The 20,103-nt window shown below is 39.1% G+C and overlaps 1 protein-coding gene across 2 annotated transcripts; it reads right to left on the bottom strand.

Moving 5' to 3' along the window:
• Positions 1 to 223: 223 nt before the first annotated feature.
• Positions 224 to 20,014, bottom strand: ABHD17B (abhydrolase domain containing 17B, depalmitoylase). 2 transcript variants are annotated; one of them, XM_040091116.2, is made up of 4 exons: positions 19,900 to 20,014; positions 13,148 to 13,622; positions 2,881 to 3,060; positions 224 to 2,428 (listed from the first exon to the last, which is right to left on the bottom strand). In XM_040091116.2, exons 2-4 carry the CDS (start codon positions 13,612 to 13,614, stop codon positions 2,209 to 2,211), a joined length of 867 nt encoding a protein of 288 aa, XP_039947050.1. In that variant the 5' UTR covers positions 13,615 to 13,622; positions 19,900 to 20,014; the 3' UTR covers positions 224 to 2,208. The 2 variants fall into 2 exon arrangements, with proteins under 2 accessions (XP_039947050.1, XP_058280199.1); XM_058424216.1 differs by lacking the exon at positions 19,900 to 20,014 and adding an exon at positions 19,281 to 19,426.
• Positions 20,015 to 20,103: the final 89 nt, after the last annotated feature.

Here is a 20,103-nt window from a genome sequence, read left to right as displayed (position 1 = left end):
CCAACACAGCTGCACATACTGAAGACAAAACAGTTAGTCAGATCTTTTGTTCTGCTTCAACAAAACACAAACAAAAGCAACAAAACTGCTATAACACCTTTTCTATCTTTTTCAGTTACACTGTGCCATAATATCCCCTGGCACAATCAGATAGCTCTTGTGATGACAGTTGACCATTTGCCTGCAATGGGCAGACAACCAAACCACAGACAATATATATTACTTAACATTGCACTACTACATTCTTTATTTGTTAATTCCTGAGGGTGAATCTCAAAAAAGCTTCATTCATCACCAAGAAAGTACTTAATGTGCCACTTTTAATGTAATGATTTCCATCAGAGATTGTGGCTGGAAGGTAGTAAGAGAAGGAAATCAAACTATTTATTAAATATGATGTAATAAAGCTGAGTTACACACCTGTATCCAGAAGTCTTGAACTAGGATGAAAATCCTTAAGTCTAATATTGTTGTTCCAGAATATACTCTGAATTTCAGAACTCATTGGAGCATCCTTGATCAAAAACTCAAACAGGAACCTAGTTGCTTGAGAACAAATTTCTTTCTATTCAATTAACTCACCGAAGTGCACAAGACAAGAATACCTTTCAATTTCACAGAAGAAAATAGTAGAATTCATTACAGAAAAAATGTCTACCAAAGCAGCTTTGCAGCAGAAAGCCTATGTGTTGAACAGGAAAACTGTAGTAAGACAAGGCATGGGGATGGGAGGGTGATCAGAACAGTAGTTGCTGATAAAGAAATGTGCTGGCAATTCAGAACAATGGGTTGTCACTTTAGATGTCAGATTTTCTTGAATAAATGGGGAGTTGCTAAGTATTTTGATACTACAAGCAACTACTGCTATTTCTTTGAATAAAAAGAAAAAAGAAGAAATGCAAGTTTGTGGAATATTGTTTACTATTTATCAACACATCTTAACCAGTTTTCATAATACTCAAAGCTACATTTAGGTATACAATAGTCTCAATCACAAAAAACAAGCAGAACAATTAGACTCCCCAAGGCCTTAAAAGCCCAGTGTGTATTGTTGGAATATTATTTTGTTTACAGTTAGGCTACATATAATTAAGTTTATTTTTCATACTTTTATTCACGCAAAATGCATTCAAGGCAAAGGCAACTTAAGTTTATTTCACGACAAGTTAATAGAAAAATGTCAATATTCTCTTCTTGCCACTCCTCCCACCCCATCCAGGCCTGATTAGTAAAATTTCCACACAATATTGAAAAAATAATAAGCTTTTACATTAAACATTCAAAATTAAGCCTGATCAGTTAACTGCTAAGTTACAAAGTCTTTATTACAATGCTGGATAAACTTCAAGGTTCTTCTTAATGACACATTGTGGGTCTACAAAATCAGTGTTTAAAACTACAAGGTTCAAGAAGCCTTCTAGGTTTTAAAAGTCTTACTGGTTTCAAAGAGGTATTTTGTGGCCTCAGTAGCAACAATGTAAATGATACTTGCATTATAACAATGCTAACTTATGGCATTATTTTGGCAAGATTAGGACTCCTGAGAATATGAGCAGGTACATTTTATTATGCTGAAAGCTAAGGAAAAATATGAGTACAAAATAACTAAAGGAAAACTAAGCACAAAAGAAATAAAAAATATGGGAAAAGACAAATATTTTGCCCGCCTTTTCCTGCAAGAGGCTATGAGTCATTTCCAGTGACTATTTATCCTTATTACACACATTACTATTTACTCATATTGCATGGCTATTACATTTTTACAGAACAACTGCTTAAAAGTCTGTTTTTTAATTACACCTGTGCAACAGAATAAGTCACAGTACACTTTGAGATGTTTAAAAAATATTTATAAACTTGTTTTTGATATGCTAAAGCACTTGGCAACACTTTAACAGCGTTTGGTTTTTTATAATTCAATTTTCTTACAGTACTCCTTGTGATTTTTTTTTCCTTAGTATCTAAGAAGAAAAAAACCTCACACAAAGAAATATGAACTGCCAAGTCCAACTGCATGATCATGTAATTCCAGTATATAATGCTGGCATTAAAACCTTCATTAATTATGTTGACAAATCATTACCTGTACATTTAATGAAGGCAACCAAGATGATTTGAAAACACAACATTCAGGTTTTAAGTTACATGTTTATCAAGGCGTGCAGTTCTGCAGTGAAATGGAAAAAAATTGTAAATACACAACAAAAGTTACAAGTGCAGCAGTTCCTGTGATACAAATTGTTTTAATCTTTCGAGGTACTGTCCATAGAGTTCCACATCATTATGGCCCGCTCCTTCTACCCACAGTGGTTCTACAGGTCTCTGGCAACGCTCAAATAATGCCAGCCCATGTGAAAAGTCAATTACTTCATCTTCAGTTCCATGGATTATTAAGACAGGAGATGTTATTTTAGAAATTTTGTCAATGCTGTAAAAAAAAATTATATCTATGAAAACAATGGCATTGTTCTGAAATACATGACAGGAATTTTCTTCAGTTACAATCTACTTATTTTTTGGGTCTTACAGAAACATACTGCAAATGACTTTGTTCACAGTTATCCAGATAACAATTCACTGGATGGAACTACCTGTTAGAACTAGGGATTTATGTGTTATACATAGGAAAATTAATTACTTCCTTACAGATATCCACTCAAATGATTAGAGATGCAAAGTGCCTAGAAGGTTTACAAAGTTCTGCAAACATCTTCAGATCAAATGTTCCTTTTTGATGTTATTCACAGATTTTTCTCCAACTGTTTTATTAAACCTTTGAAAAAAGTTTCATAGAATTTGCCAGACTACTTTTTTCTCTAGTTGAAAACTTCTGTAATAGAGAAAATTAATGCTAAATTAAACAACCAAAAAAACACTTACTTTGGGAATGCATCAAAGCAGTAGGTCTTCTTCGTATCAGGAAAAGCTACTCGCATTCCTGAGGTCAGTGGAGAATGAAGAATTACAGCAGCACTTTCATACCTAGCAGCAAGATCCACAGATGGTACCGTTCCTATACTCTGGCCATATATAATCACATTTTCAGGGCGAATTCCATACCTAGAAAATTAGAAATGTTTTAAAAGTGACACATAAAGTGAAAAAGACAAAACCTACAGAGCAAGGCAAAAAAAGCATTTCTGAAGATGAAAATTTTCAGAAGGGTATCAACTATGAAACAGGAGCTGGTAGAAGAACAAGCAAATCTGTTCTATGACATTCCTGACTTAAACACACATTTATTTACTCTCTCTTTGCAGTATATTTTTTTCCTTGTGCCTGAATGATATTGAAATAATGATTTAATTTCTTAAATATGGATTTGTGAATGCAGTGTGCATACTAGTTAAAAGTCTTTACTAGTAACTGCAGTGGACCTACAACAGAAAACTGACTAGAGCCTTAATAGGCCTTTGGTTATCATCACCTGAAGCATAATCAAGCCTGCAAAAATTTGGTCAGCTTTACTCTTCTGATACCTGATAAAGCCTCCAAGCTGGCAACATTGTTCATAAGTTTAGTAATACTTAAAGCACGCCCATACTGACAGTGATCAGTATAGTAATATTGAGCATTCCATGTAATAGCCAAGAAGCTCTTATCAACCTAATCCTAGCAAGCAAGGTAGCTCAACAGGGAATACAGAATTGAAGTCAAAGCCTCCCTCCTAGTAAGATGCAATTAACAGCGGCAAACAAAAGAAACATCCAGTTAAAACTTATACAAGTCTGTTTAATATGTTTTTCGGCATTAGTGTGAATACAAAAAACAATTGCTACCCAAGTTACACATGAAAAGCCTCTAAAGAGAATGATAAAGTAGCCAAGAACAGCGTCTGCAACAGAAGTGAGCTGCTGATCCATTGCCCTGTACTAACCAGGTACTGTTAGCACAAGTCAGACTGCAACAATATATCTAAACTTGGGGAAGGAAGTACCTTGAATAGGAAGGGATACTACATTGCATTAATGCCGAACCCCACACACAAAAAAACCCCCAAAACCAACAACCACCACCCACCCCAAAACTCACCAAACCAAATCCTCCTCATCACCTCCAAAAAAATCCCAAAGCCCCAAAACTAAATGAAAAAACTCAACCCCAAATCACTGTTCTCATGCATTATTAAAACTTCTTCAACTTTTTAAGTCAGAGCAGCCAAGCTTAACATCACTGTGGAACAACAGCATGAAGTTTGATGTTTGCCACTTTAATTCTAAAAGGAATGAAAATCAAGTGTAGCAAAGTGCACCTTGTTACTTTGTCTACAATAAAGGCGTGCATAATTTCTGTCAACACTATATAACACCCATACCCACAAAGAAGTTAACAAATTAGTATATTTTGAATACCTCCAGTAAAGTCAGGGGAGCAGAAGTAACAAAAAAATTCTCCAGTATCTTATAAACATGGGTCAATAACGATATAGTTAACCAAACACTAAAATCAGTAAAGTCTAAGAGACTAAAAAAAATAAGAAACGTTAGGAAAAAATGTGTTTCATGTGTACCAAGACATTCAAGCTACCAACCAACAAAAGAGCTGCCCCCAAATCCACAAGTAATTCTTAATAAGCCAGAAAAAATGTTTACTAAGTTACATCAGTATATAATAAACAGTTAATAAAAGAATATGTGTCTAGGAAGATTTCAAGATTGTAGTATTACTTACATGTCACGTACCAGTGGCACAACTTATTAGGCATACCAATAATTTGCTAAATTTGGTTTAAGACCCATTGTTCACATCTAACATTGTCTATTTAATATTCACCTTTTTATTTAAATTCAGTTCTGATAAAGTGAAATGTAAAAATCTTTAAAGTATTAGCACAGAGGCAGACTCTGCCTGACACAGGAATCTTGCTGCAACATGACTACTTAATTACTATTAGTGTTTCCTAGAAAGAGTTTCTAGTCATAATCAGATCATAATCAAATTAAGACTTATAAAACTCTAAGTCTTCATCATCAGCCTGGAACTACTAGCAGGCACTTCACCCCATGACAGTTCTCAAATAAGCAATTTCAAGCATTAGAAAGATTTTCTGAAAATTCCAACAGACATAAATACAATAAATTAAAGTTTTGAAACAAAACACAAATCGAAGGTCTTCACTATTTCTCCATCTACTCTAAAACACATGAGAACATCTTAGCACCTATTCTTTTACAATTCATCTCCCAATTCACATCACATTTGTCCATTCTGAAAGTACAGTACAGCCTTCCCTCATTCCCACAATCTGAACAAAACTTGCATGAATACCTGACACATTGCATCACTAGTATGGCATGCAGTTTGCACAGCACATTATGATAAAACAGTTTTCAAATAATAAACCTTGCCAATTACCACACTTGCATTTCCTTGGATGTTGAGTTTTACAAGGTACAGGCCATTACACAGGAATTTAAAGCCCAACTGTCCTGGTTTAGGGGTCACCCTAGGACAGCAACTTAAAAAGAATATTTTGGAACATATATTCTCCTCTTTCTCATTATTCTTTTCCCTATTTTTTGATCAAATTCCTTCAGCCTGAAGACAGATAAGTGATGGCTACAAAAAAAATAAGCCAAGAGGAGCGTTTACGGTATCTGGATTAAAGTAATCATTACTCTAACACAGTGAAACAAATTGCTACAGTGCCCACCAGAAACTACATGCTTTGCAAACTGTAAACCAGAAGAAAGATATCAATAACCAGAAGTGGTGGTAGCCTTCTGAATATTCTAGCTTGAAGAGGATGAAAACCTAATAATCAACCCCTGCCTGCCAAATAACAAACTCCAAGGAGCTTGGAAAACAGAGATTACAACCACTCATTCCAGTCTTCCCTTTTCCTGCGAAAAGGTTTAGTGGGCTGACCCTGGTTGGGTGCCAGGCACCTCCAAAGCAGCTCTCTCACTCTACTCCACAGATGGATAGGGGAGAGAAAACTTAACGAAGGGCTCATAGGCAAAGATAAGGACTGGGAGAGATCCCTCATCAAATACCATCATGGACAAAACCAGCTGCAAATAGAGATATTAACTAAATTTATTATTAACAAAATCAGAGTAAGATAATGAGAAGTAAAACAGACCTTAAAAACACCCTCCCCTCCATCCCCTCTCCTTCTCAGCTCTACAGGCTACGGCAGCAGCGCAGGGTGACAGGGAAAGGGGGTCATGGTCAGTTCATCACACGTTGTTTCTCTCGCTGCTCACGGCAAGGAATCCTTCCCGTGGCATCCCTCTCACAGGAGACAGTTCTCCACAACTTCTCCGATGTGAGTCTGTCCTACAGGCAACAGTCCCCCTCAAACTGCTGCAGCGTGGGTCACTCTTCCATGGACAGGCTGCTCTAGTGCGGGCTTCTCTCTCCACAGGGGATCACAGCCTCCCTCCAGGCATCCCCCTGCTCTGATGTGGGGCTCCTCCCTGGGATGTGAGTGGATCTCTGCATCCCTGTGGACCTCCATGGCTGCAGGGGCACAGTTGCTTCACTATGGTCTGCACCACGGGCTGCAGGGGAATCTCAGCCCCAACATCTGGGATACCTCTTGCCCCTCCTTCCTTACTGACCCTGGAGTCTGGAGGGCTGTTCCATCACATGTTCTCACTTCACTCTTTTCTGGCTGAAATTACAATGGGCATTTTTTCTTTTCCCCTCTTCTTAAAACTATTATCCCAGAGGCACTACCATAATTTCTAATTGGCCCAGCCTTGACCTGCAGCACATGCATCTTTAGAGCTAACAGAGACAGGCCCTATAAGACATGGAGGAAGCCTCGGGCAGCTTCCCACAGAAGGCACCCCTGTAGCCTCTTGCTACCAAAGCTGGACCTTGCAAGCCCAATAAAACAGGTTTCTGAAATGTTTGGAAAAAAAGAAAGCCTAACTGCCCCTCTGTTGCTATCTCTCAAAAGTATCACTTTACAATCTAAACTAGAAAAATTCTTGAAAAGGTAACTTTTTAAGTACCCTAGTCATAAAATTTGTTTACTTCTTTTAACAGAATCATAGCTTGTTAAACTCCAAGAAGTTTTGTGTCAAAATAACAGTTGACTATATACCTGGTCCCACAAAGGAGGAGTGTCAGATCAAAAGAAAAAGTTGCAGTAACATTGTTCTCTTAATTAGGCCTTGTAAGTACAGGCCATCCTGAGGAAGGGGAATATGACATTTACAGAACCATATGGTTCAGGTAGTTCCTCTGGTTACAAGAGGTCAAAGACATGCTGTAAAGACTGTTGCTATCTTTGAAAGCTAATTCTGTTGATAATAGGACTAATGTAAACACTGTTGTCCACTCAAGTAACCTTAGACAATGTGTGTCAGCATAGACAGACCTTCAGTGTTGGGATAAGGGTAATGGAGGGTGTTTTTAAGTTTGGTGAATTTTTTTTTAAGCCATAATCACCTAAAACGACCTTGGAAGAAAACCTTAAAAGTAGCTACACACAGATGTACCTTCTCAGGGAAAGCACTGTTCCTCATGGACAAGTTATTCTGGGCAGAATCTGGTACAAAACTTGACAGATATTTTCTGCAGTTTGAAGGCTGACAGAAACATCTTCCTCTTTCCCAGAGCAACTGAAATTCCTTTCAACACCCAATTCATCCTTTATGTTCACACACTTAAATGTTACCTGCCTGGAAAGCAGGTGGAATCTAAAGAGCATTTTTGACACAGAACCTGTGTTCACATAAGCCTCCTGACATCCTCACAGTGTCTGAGTGCTCACGAGTCTCTGCCTCATCACCGTGCTAAAGGCACAGGTTAATGTCACTACAAAGCTAGGCTATTGCTAAACAGAAAAGAACCACTTTCCTATTTTCAGCTTCAGCAGCGTGTTCCCCATCATTAGGTTTTAACAGTTAGTGAAAGGAACTAAATAAATCTTGTATGGCAGTAGTGGAGCAACTGCTTTTGTGCTCCTTTGTGCTGCCTCTGTTCAGAGACAGGCAGGGAACAGCATGCCACTGGTGGGCTGAGGAAGGATCAAGACAGTAAGTTGTTGTAATGGTCCCAACTGTTCCACTGCCTGGAACCAGGGCCCAAGATAACACTAATGAAGCCAGTATCCTTTTCTGTGGCCCTATATATGCTGACCAGATGTTCTCCCGTAAAAGAAGCAACCCTAAACACTCCTGGCCTGATCTTTTCAGCTTCCAGTAGGAAAAGAACTGCTAAACAGGAATGATTTTTTTTTTCCCTCCCTATGTGATGAACTTCATGCAATTTACTTGAAACTCTTCCACTATTTCATTGATTTTTCTGTCTTTGTATCAAGACCTTTTCTGCACTTTATTAAGCACTCATCTTACTGGTCCATCCACCTTTTCTCCACCCCTCCATTCTCTTTTTTTCTCTTTGTGGAATCGTAGAAGTTGGAATGTGATATAGTCCAGGCCCCTGCCACAGGGAGGTAATATTTCACTGAATCAAGTTGCTCAAAGTGCTGACCTTTCCTTGAACACTTTAATTGGATGAACATCACTTACACTGTATATTGACCTTATTTTATATTTTCACTGGATTTGTATCACATTACCATGATGTGCAATAAGCAAACTACAAAATGCATGTTTGGTTGTGACAAGGTACGTAGAGGTGTTTTCTGGTGGTTTTTTTGGGTTTTTTTCCCCCCTTTTGTTTTTGGTTTTTAATAAAAATACCTGCCTTTTTGATCTGGATATACATAAGGGAGACAAGATAATTTATATTTACTTCTGAACTACTGCTCTTAATATAGATGACTCGATCACTTTACAATAATGAAGTAAAGTATTGAGAAGACCAAGCTTAGAAGGGTAAATTTTCCATATAACGTCTTTAGGCTTATACTAGATGCTCTAAAGAAACTAGTTTGTGACGCTATTGCAACACACACATTTAGAAAACCAACACAGCACTTGAGGCACATGTAACAAGGGTGAACATCCTGAGGGGATTTTTAATGCACATTCAGAATCTTTTGTCATCATGGATGTAACACACGAAATTACAGCTTCAAGTTGCAGAACATGAAGGGTGTGAACATTATCCACACCTGTAACTATCAACATTCCAGACCATGAATAAAATCCAGGAGCATACAGCTCTTCCTCAACTGGGTGCACAATCTGTTTCTTGTACATATAATATCTTCCATTGGGAGCAAAAAAAAAGGAACTATGTTTTATGAGAGGCACATCCATTGTCCACATTGTAATCAACAAACTGCAACTTTTCTGCCTTTCTCATCACAGTTCGGCCCCTTCTAAATTTTAAAGTGCTACAAATACACTTGTTCTATTGTCAAGGATTCTCTTCCGTGGTAATTGAACTGCTTTTCCCTATCAATTTAAATAAAACCTCAATTTCTCTCCAAATGCACAAAGTTATAGTACCTCAACCTCCCCCCCGCCCCCAACTTCTGAATGAAAAAGAGTAATTTGTAAATTGTGAAATGAACACTTTTGGCCAACATCTGGAGAGATTCAGTATTATTCCTATACCTGACGGTTCAATTTACAGACATTCTGTCCACTTTATCACATCGTCTGATGGTGAGATTTACTCTTCAATTTGTCAGTTATTGCACAGTCCATGATAAGCAACAATGAAAGGGCTGTTTGGCCTCTTACAGGTAAATCTAGTCATGAGGCAATGCTGGCACGTTTTCAGAGGTTTGTGAAGGAGCGCCACTTGCCCTGCATTTGCCTGGAGCTGATTAAACCTTTCCACCCTTGCTGGGGTGTCATCAAAGGCCTTCAGAGACCAGAACAGCAGAAAATAGGCGTATCCCAAAATCACTCCTGGTATTTCAACACTCAGCAGCTATGACAGCTGGAAAAAGAATGTCCTCACTTGCAGCTTTTAAACAGTCCCATGCACATGAATATGCAACAACGTACAACTTTTCCAAACCTGATGAAGGCAGTGAATCACACCTCCTTCTTTCATGGCTGTCATCCACATAGGCAGCTACTGCCTCCTATTAACATAGTAATGGTAAAGAATAGGGACACAACTCAGCATCTACATCTGCCGTTTACCTGTTCTGATAGGCTGCCAAACTAGTTTTTTGAATTCATTTACAAGACTATTAATATTCAGAGCAAAATCTCATCATCACCCTCAGTACAAGTTCCAGACTATTTCACCCCAGGTGTCCAGTCCACACTGGACAGCTATGCTGAGAATTGTGTTTCCAAGATGCAAAACTTAAGATGCTAGCAAGTCTTTACTGTAAGTGGTTTTGTTGACTGTAGAATTAAGCCCCAGAAATACCTTTTAGTGCTGGATTCTATTATTCCATTTTTTTAGAACTGGGAATGCAGGGAGCTATGGGTAACTGTGGTCAATCTCCAAAGGTAACTTCTTCATCACATCACAAACTGTGAGACATCATTTAAAACTCTAGGGGTTCCTTTCTTACCTCATCTCATCAACAAGAATTTCCAAGGAGTTATAGCTGTACACACATCCTGCAAACAATCTATTAAATTAATTTGATTTTGCAGAATTAGCTATAAATGTTAAAGATGGTGCCAGTGTGAAACTGACAGAACGGGCTATGCTATGAAAGTGAATCAAGGATGCAGCAAATAATCAAAGGCTCCGTTCTAGTCCAGATATTCATTGAGTATTTTAACACAGCTGAGTACTGTCTCAGGGCTCAAGAGAATACCATAGCTGGATAATCAAACTGCGAGCACATGTATCCAAAGTCATGTGCTGCACTTCCCCTGATACATCCAGCATTCAGATACACGGATGAGACCAGGTTGCCCAATTGGAAAGCTGTTCTAAATACTACAGATGTAACCGGCAACACCAACCTCTTTTTCAGCAGTAGACCAAATTCACTTCACACGTGTGAAATTCACAAGTTGGGCAGACCAATGTAAACTGTATACACTCCATAGAATTACCTAATTTCTACTGGACGTGAAATAATTAAAAAGACCAAAAAAATGGACTAAGGTGAGGTCATATTCTTATATTCATAAGAATATCTTATAGGATATATTTAGAGGTCTGACCAACAATGTCTGCTCATGAAAGAGCACACTTAGATGGCACATTACAATCACAGAATAGTTTGGGTTGGAAAGGATCTTTAAAGATCCTGTAATTCCACCTTCCATGACATGGGCAGGGATACTTTGCACTGGACCAATCGGCTCAAAGCTCCAATTCAACCTGGCCTTGAACACTTCCAGGGATAGGGAAGTTGCCCACAATTTCTCTGGGCAACCAGTACTTCTCTTAGAAACTTCTCTGGGCAACTTGTTCCAGTGCTTCATCATACTCACAGGAAAAAAATTCTTTCTTTCTTATAGCTAATCTCAATCTACCCTCTTTCAGTTTAAAGCCATTAGCCTGTGTCCCACCAGTTATGAACAATCTAATTTGTTTAGAGAAAGTACACTTCATTGCTTAAGAACCGAGGTGAAAGTTCAAATTGCAATCACATTTCCTTGCAGGTCTTCTATTCAGGCATTTGTTATGAGAAAGAAGAGACAATAATTACAAACTAGTTTATAAAACAGAGCCTGTAAACTGACAAAGTATTCCATTTCACCATCTAGTTCTCTTGCATTTTCTGTTACATTTAAATAATTCTGTCTTCCACATTGTTCACAAACCACATCACGTTTTTGGTAAACATTACTGGGTATTTCACTGAGTAGCTGATGTTCAGATAACTACCAGCTAGAAAACATAGTCAACAGTGCATCTATTGAAGCTCTTGGCTTATGGAACAGTCATATGTCAAGTTTCCACTGTAATAAAAATAAACGCCAAAAGCAAACTTAACAACCTAGTATACGTTTTTGAATAGATGAAGCTGAAAACCTATCCCATGTGGTTGAATGAGGTTTATGACAATAAGCTTTCCCCCTATTTAATACATGGATAACATATGCTTCTTTGAAAAGAAGTATCATACTGTTGTTATAATGTAAAAGGAATGCAAGACTAGAGGTGCATTTAAAACACTGAAAAGGGACAATCTGCTCATTAATACTACACTGATGAAGTTCTAAACTCACTGCGACAATTACCAGGACCCAGGATTTAAAGTCCACATGCCCTTACACTAGTCATATCCTTGATACTATAATTATTAAACAGGATGCTCAAGTTGCAATGACCAAGCCATGACACACTTCAGGTTTTTACACCTTTTTGGTGTAAAATACACAGTGTGCTGGGATTTTTTGGTGAGCAGTTATTCTTATGATTGTTATTCTTATAATCAGTTATTATTATGATTTACTATTTTAAAAATAGTTTTTGTAGTCTGGGTATTTGTAACACAAGAATAATATTGAGCTAAATGGAAAAAAAATCATGGAGAAAATTGCTCTCAAATTAGAGAAGCTGCACTTATTTGGTGGAGAATTCTCTAAGATTCTCACCTACGTCAGTGAATGCATTCAGAATCTTTCATCTTGTTATCTCCCACAAAACCAGAGGCTTAGAACACAGAAACTGCTGAAACAACATACTTTCATTTGCATTTTTTTCTTGTCCATTTTTATTCTGCTTGAGTTAACACCACTGCTCCAAATCCCTCTTTTTTTGTTCTCACCATAAGGCATTTACACAGATCCATTACAACTTCTCCCACATACTATATTTTGTGAAGATAGCTTTCTATATAAAGCAAAAACGTGTCTCTCTCTTTGGAAATGCTGTAGCTACTAGTCAGAATTCTGAAACAAAGGTGATCTCAACCTTACAGAAACCTTGCCTCTCCCTACAAAAAAAGATGGAAATTATCTGAAAAAAACACCTGCATTTTCTCACATCCACATCATAAGAGCGGGTTAATTACTGAAGTATCAACCATTATGGATTTTCCCCACCTTTTTAATTTTTGCAGCTGAGAGAATTCCAAACTATGATAAGGATGATCCTCTAATGGTTCAAGACTAAACCACAGCTTATTAAATTTAATTCCCTTTAAATTTTTTTCAGCACGTAAGTAATATGTACTGATCCTGCTTAATTCTGACAATGCCTTCAGCACCAGGCACCACCAGATGTCTTGGACATGAATCCACTAATTTTAAATCACAGCAGTGCTGTTTCAACTACTGATGTATGTGGAATAAAACCCTTTGACAAGGACGCTGTAAAAGAAAAATGGCAGCTAATGTCTTACCTTGTTCTAAGAGCCACCCAAGCAGCATCAATATCAGCATACAGATTCTTCTCTGTTGGCTTCCCCGAACTTGCACCATATCCAGAATAATCATAGGAGAATATGTTGCAATTAATCCGTGAACCCAGTCCTATGTAAAAGCTGCTCATCTGACCCAGGTCAACAGCATTTCCATGTGAGAAGAGCAAAGTGTACTTGGCATTAGGTGAGCAACGCACAAACATACAGGCAATCCTGTTGCCTTTACATGTTCTAGTCATGAAGCACTCAATGGCATCTTTTTCTCTAGAAGAATATTGCCAGTCTGCTCGCTCTGAGAGATGTAAAGTCCAGCGACTACCACTCTCATCACACATCAGTGTGTATGTAGGATCAGGAGGTAAGAATGCCAGCTTGGAGGCAATTTTCCCTGGGCACGGTGGACAACAGAACAGGCAACACAGTTCACTAAAGGAAAGATTATTCATCTTCTAGTCTGAAATGGGAAGAGAGAATATGTCAGTTTCCAGGTACAATCTGACATTTAAAAACCCCCAACTTAAAAAAAAAAAGTAAACATAACGTCTCTAGAAAATAATGCATAACTTTTGAACATTAACAAAACAAAGACTTAGATACATATATGCATATTTCCATACAATATTTAATTTGATATTATTAGTTACTTCACAGGAGTATATTATTAAAGAGGAGTGGTAGCTCTAAAGCCCTGCTAGACATCAAAACTAAAACATGATGGATCTCTTTACCCAGGGAAAGAGCAAGCATGAGTCCTGGAGTTCTTTGGAGGAAAAGAAGTTACTTAAGACATCAATCTTCCCATTGAAAAATACATATGTGATAAAGAACAATTAAAAAATGTTGCAGAGCTGCAGCACACTAAGGTTATGCAGATTTCTGCAGCTAAAAATCCCTACAGCATTTCCTAAATACAAAGAATGTGTATTGCAATCATGGGGTACAAGCTCCTGCAAGCACCATCAGGAGTATGAAGGGTGCATGAAGGTCAAAACTTAGAAGACAAAACAAGATGATGCTTCTGGCTTAGCAAACTGTAGAACTTTGGTACACAACGCAGCCATAAACTTATCATTGCACCTCATACCTGCAGACCTAAATATTTTGAAAACCTCCAAAGAAATCTTAGCTCTTTGCACATAGGAATTGCAACTGTATAAATTACACAACTGGGGTGGGTTTTTTTGATGCTTTAAACACATACCAAACTAAATTCCCTATCAAAGATACTTGTTAAAGCAATATAATCTATAGTACTCTAGTGGATTATGTAACCTAGAAATGTGTATTCTATTTCATCTGTTGAAGGTTGGTTTTTAGGAGATGGTTTGTCTTCTCTTGATCCTCCAGGGAAGAAGGAGTAGGATGCCTCTTGATAATGGCCCAGCCATTAAATCCAGGTGGGGCAGTGTTTCTTATCTCTTTCACCACCCTCTATCCTCCAGGGGGACATCTTCTGACAATGGGCCATTAGAGCCCACCAATGACATGACACATTGCATCATCCCATTGTGAGATTCTCCACACAGTGGGGGAGGAGCCAGCTGTTCCTAGCTAGATAAAAACTGGGACTGAAGAACACAAGGTATGCAGTTTTCCCACTGGATTCCTGGAGGAAGACCGGACCCATCCCGTCACCACTGGACTTTTCTATAGGACCATCTCTACTCCACAGAACCACATCTGTTACTCCAGGAGGATTTATTTGAACTACTTCTAACACCCTGACCACCAGGGCCAGGTCATATCCCTGACTCTGTCACGGGTTTTTCCAGGATCCTTGTTTGCTTCCTTGCCTTTTTATTTTGTACTACTACATTTGTATTTTCCCTTTGATTTTTAATATTCCTAGTAAAGAACTGTTACTCCTATTTCCCATATCTTTGCCTGAAAGCCCCTAATTGCAAAATGATTATAATTGAAGGGAAGGCGATTTACATTCTCCATTCCAAGGGAGGCTCTAGCTTTCCTTGGCAGGCAACTGTCTTTCAAAACTAAGACAAGCATCAATTCAAAGCATTGGTTTTAACAGGGAGCGAGGAGACAGGTGGAGGAAAAAAAGTAAACACACATATACCTAAAGCAAGCCAGGTAAAGATACAGCTGCCCCTAAAGTAGACATTGTGAGAAGGGAGAGGGGTAAAATCCTTTGTTGAAGCAATACTTCTTCTCAGAGAAAAGAAGAGCAAAATTTGACAAGCACCATGCTGGAAACCAGCACACAAAAGATAAGTATTTATGCTACTTTCCTTGTACTAAGGCATCTGACATTTCATTTTAACTTAAACAACCTTTTCATACTAAATCTATCTACCAGTCTCAAGTTCATCTCCTGACAGTTCTCTGTGAACATAAACACTTATAGTTTCACATACTGGCTTTGACTCAAGCTACAAAACAAGCAGATTTCAGTTGTCTACAGTACCATGCTGTTCCAGAAGTATGTGCGTCATCCAACAATAAAATCTTACTCCTAACTATGACACCTAACAGTATTTAGATATTTCAAATTTTGTCCTTAAATTCATACAGAAACATAGCTTTCATGCATAAATTTCTTTCTAAAAAAGCTTCAAGGACAATGCTGCAAAACCACTAACATTACTGCAGAACAACTACCCGTATTTTTGGACGTGTGAATGGTCCCTTCCTGGTGGTACACTATGAAAGCATACTGCAAACAGTGTTACATGGGGCCTACTTTTAGAGCAACAAAAACAGGCACAGTGAGACAGTCTGACAAACAGCACAAGTATTCTGGGAATAATCCAGAAAAAGAGGGCACAAAGAGTTTTCACCCGAGGTCTCTAGATTTCTTCAAAACAGAGGGAAACCACAGATGTTCAGACATGGGAGATCAACACTACCAGTTTAGAGGATATGGCAGGAAGTACTGATCAGCTCCCATAAGAAGGCAGGCAGGCTCTTAAAGAAGATCCTGAATGAAAGACCATATTTTTGCCAACTGAAGTAACAATCTTGTGTATTAGCACAATTAGTCACTCAAATTTGGAATAGCTTATCCTCGCCAGATGAGATTATATGATCATTAAGTTTCAGTTATACCCAAAAGTCAGGATAAGTGGAAGGAGTCTATGGGAGAAGTCTTAAGTATTAAGTATTTTTCCCCAAGTACTTATGACCCAATACTTGAAACCACTTCTGTTTCTATCAGAAACTATTAAATAGATCTGTTCCAAGACAGTTTTCCCACCTCTACAGAAACACTGAAGGTGAACTTAGATATTATACTTTATTCTAAGAGTTGATTATTATTTTTTTTTGTGAAAAATTGAAAAGAATTTGTACCTCCAAAAGTGATACAGAAATAGTTTGTTCTGCCCAGGAACAGCAAATTGCACTCTCTACCAGCACACAATGATAGCTACAGAATTTCTTATTTCTTCCAAATCCACTTGTCAGAAAGAATTAGATCAGGAATTTACATTATTTATAAGTATAAACAGCCCAGCAACACCATAAATATGATCTCACTCAGCAAATATTTGCTATTTGCCAAAAGTAATTTCAAAAGACTGGAAGCTGGCCTGCAGAATTCACACACAGGGCGGTACTGCAGTAAACCACAGTGAATCAGCTGATGTGGTGGTACGGTCCCCCAAGACAGCTCAAATGTGCTAAAAATGGGCTGTCACCAGCTGTGGCAAATAACAGGCTGAAGACCATTCAGTAGTACATACAATGCAATACATGAAGTATTATTCCTCCCCTGCGCTAGACTAATGCAGGCTTTATATATTGATCTTTTAATCCAATGGAAAAATATTCCTAGTGAAACAAAACATTCTGATTCCAGGGTCATTCTCAAACTAAATCATAATAACCAACAACTCTTTTCTTTAAAACAAATCCATGCTACTTTCTTCACTCACAAGACCCAAGAAAAACAGTAGGTCACTAACTGAACTAATTTGACACAAAACACCTACTGAACTTCCACAGGAGAATAGTTCCAACTAAATACAAACAATGTTTTTATTATACTGGAACTGGTTTGTCATTCACTGTGAGGGATTGTATTCACATGAGAGTGTGAATAAGTTGGATGTGTGCTTTACCTGGGTTCTTAGTGAAGCTGAGGCCAAAACAACTCTGACCAGATTACTTTAAGCATATGGTTCCACAAGTCCAGATGAGTAACTTTAATAGGGGTGATTTGACTAAGACATGTTGTGAATACCTAAGTCTAACACTTGCTCTTCTGAGCATGTATGATGTAAACATATGTACTCATTACAGCATCATCAAATTCCAAGATCAACACATCCCAACAACACAGCTATCTTACCTTCTATTCGACATTTCAGTAGTAATAAAAATGCCAGTGATGCTCTGCAAACACTGTTCTAATACCTGGTAAAATATACTAACAACACAAAGAATACAATAAAAAATACATCTCCTTTAAATTTATACTTCATTTTTCATAGTAATTAGGTATGAAAATTTTGTGGAAGAAACTGCAGAAAACTCTTCTATTGCAGCAATAGAGGCTAAGAAATAAAACAGACCCAAGTAACTATTATTTACCCCTTCTGGGATAGCTTTTAAAAGGAAAGCCAGAGCATTTTATCAATTTTATCTCGTTAACTCTCTTATGAATAAAGACCTAACATATAAAATTACAAATGTAAAACTGCTCACAGGCAGTGATTTCAATTCATTCTGTGGTGATTAGCCTTCTTATAAAGGCTGACAGAAGGGAGAAAATGTCTATTTAATCTTAAAGAATACCTCGAGTATTTATCTTGTGACTCCTTGGAGAACACAAATGTAGTTTTTTCATATAAACAATTATTCCTGTCCTCCTATCTCTGTACATAATAACAAGAAAGTAGAACCTGTTATTCACATCTTTGAATACTTCCCTACGTATTAATCTCAAATGCAGCCCAACCCTTGCAAACACTTATCTAGAAATCTTATATTACATTAAATTATTCTAATTTTTTATTTAAATTAAATTGTCTATTTCATGCGAACTATTCACAAGAACAAAGTCAGACTCATAAATACAGATGCTGGTTTGGAACTTTAAGTGCTGTTCAAACCATAACTAGCAAGATATTAAAATAGCTGGTGGGGGGTTTTTTTGTTGTTTGGTTGCTATTTGTGTGTATTTTGGTTGTGGGTTTCTTGTTTGTTTTTTTTTTTTTTTTTCATCTTTACTATTCATTATATATTGTTGAAACCAATTCTAAAGCATTTTTCCTCATATTTTCACTGAGCACAATACAATGAAAATTTGAGTTCAAGCCAGTACCAATATTTACTTCAACACCTGTGTTATATAAAAAAATGGAACAGAAGGATATGGACATCCTTTAACTAGTCCAACACTTAAAGCAACAAAATGTTCAGTGAGAAAGAAATCATTAGCGTCTGATTAAGTACTACATAAAATGATTAAGAGAATATTAAGAAAGAATACACAGCAAGTTCAGAAAACAACACAAAGTAAGTCTACTCAATTATGAAAAAGCTATACTAAGAAATACCGTGAAGTAACTATTTAAGATATTTTTCAAAGGACAAAGTATACTATACGAAAACAAAGAAGCAGACGGAACCAAAACTTTACTCTGGTTAATTTGATTCCAAACAAATAGACACCTCCGCCAGTCTTACAAATTCTAGCTATCTTAACTTACACGGAGAGACATTATTTATTCTTTGCTCGTTGCTTTGTATATATCAAAACCTAACGGCACAGTTGAAAAAAAGGAAGGGAATACAGGAAACATTGAAGAATCCAGAGATTCTTTATCACCCGCAGAACAAACTAAACCTCTAAAGATTCCAGATAGACAACTGCGGGATTAAGTCGATTACATAACGCCTTGCATGCTCCAAGCAAGACTCTGCACCCCGGACCTGCCCTGCTAAAACCATCCGCCGGCTGCCCGGCGCTGAGGCCCGGCCGTGCTTCAGCCGCCCCAGCCCGGTGTCCCAGCGCCAGGCCGGCCGGCCACCAGCACGGAGCTCCGCCCTCAACACCGCTCTGCGTTCAGGTGGTTCTACTCCGATTTCCGCAGCCATGAACTTTCCTAGTTAATGACTGACCAAATACTTTAAATTTTTATATTAATAATACCTGAGAGCAATGTTGAGGCCAGCGTCACTCCCACCCTCAACAGCAGAAGCTGAGAAAAAATTCAACCAGGCTGTCGGGAACTAAATTAACTCCTCAGGTGTCCGCATCTGAAAAGGGCTCCACCGGAGTCCTCAGCAGCGACTCAAAGGCACTGTGTGGAGCCGCGAAAAGCCAGACTTTAACAAGCGTGTCGCAAGTCAGCGCGCCCGTTTCCGACAAAGGAGTCCGGGCAAGACCACAGAGGCGGGAGCGCAGGGACAGATCACCCACAGCACCCGGGCACCCTGAGGCGGGCGACACCGCCAGAGATCCCCGAGCCCAGCGACACAGGGACGCGGGCAGGAGGGTGGCCTGAGCCGGCAGCTCCCCGCCCGGTTCGTGCCGGAGACCGAAGCCGCGCCGTCCGCCTCTCTGAGGAAACGCCGGTGGCTGCCGCGGGCCCTTCCACTGGCCCCAGGGGCCGCCGACACACGCCTGCGCCAGGCAGCGCGGACGGGCCGTGGGTCGGGGAAGAGACACGGACGGACCCGCCAGGAGAAAACAACTCGCCGGCACACCGCGGCAGCGGATCACCCGCACACCGTTCATCTCCGCAACGCCGGGGGAGGACAGCCCCTACCTGCAGCTGGCGCTCCGCTCGGCGACCCCGCGCTCTCCCGACCGCCGGGCCGGCGGGGTGTGGGGACGCCCGCTGTGCTGAGTAACGGCGCGGCGGCGGGAGGCTGCCGTCAGCGCCCCGGCCCCGGCCGGAGAACGCGCGGCCCTGGCAGCGCTGAGCCCGCCCCGCGCAGCCTCCGGAGCGGAGCTGGCCCGGCCCGGCCTG

This window comes from Hirundo rustica, chromosome Z (assembly GCF_015227805.2).
Source record: "Hirundo rustica isolate bHirRus1 chromosome Z, bHirRus1.pri.v3, whole genome shotgun sequence".
NCBI lineage: Eukaryota > Metazoa > Chordata > Aves > Passeriformes > Hirundinidae > Hirundo > Hirundo rustica.
The sequence above is the reverse complement of the archived record's forward strand: the minus strand, read 5'-3'. Positions and strand labels throughout refer to the sequence as shown.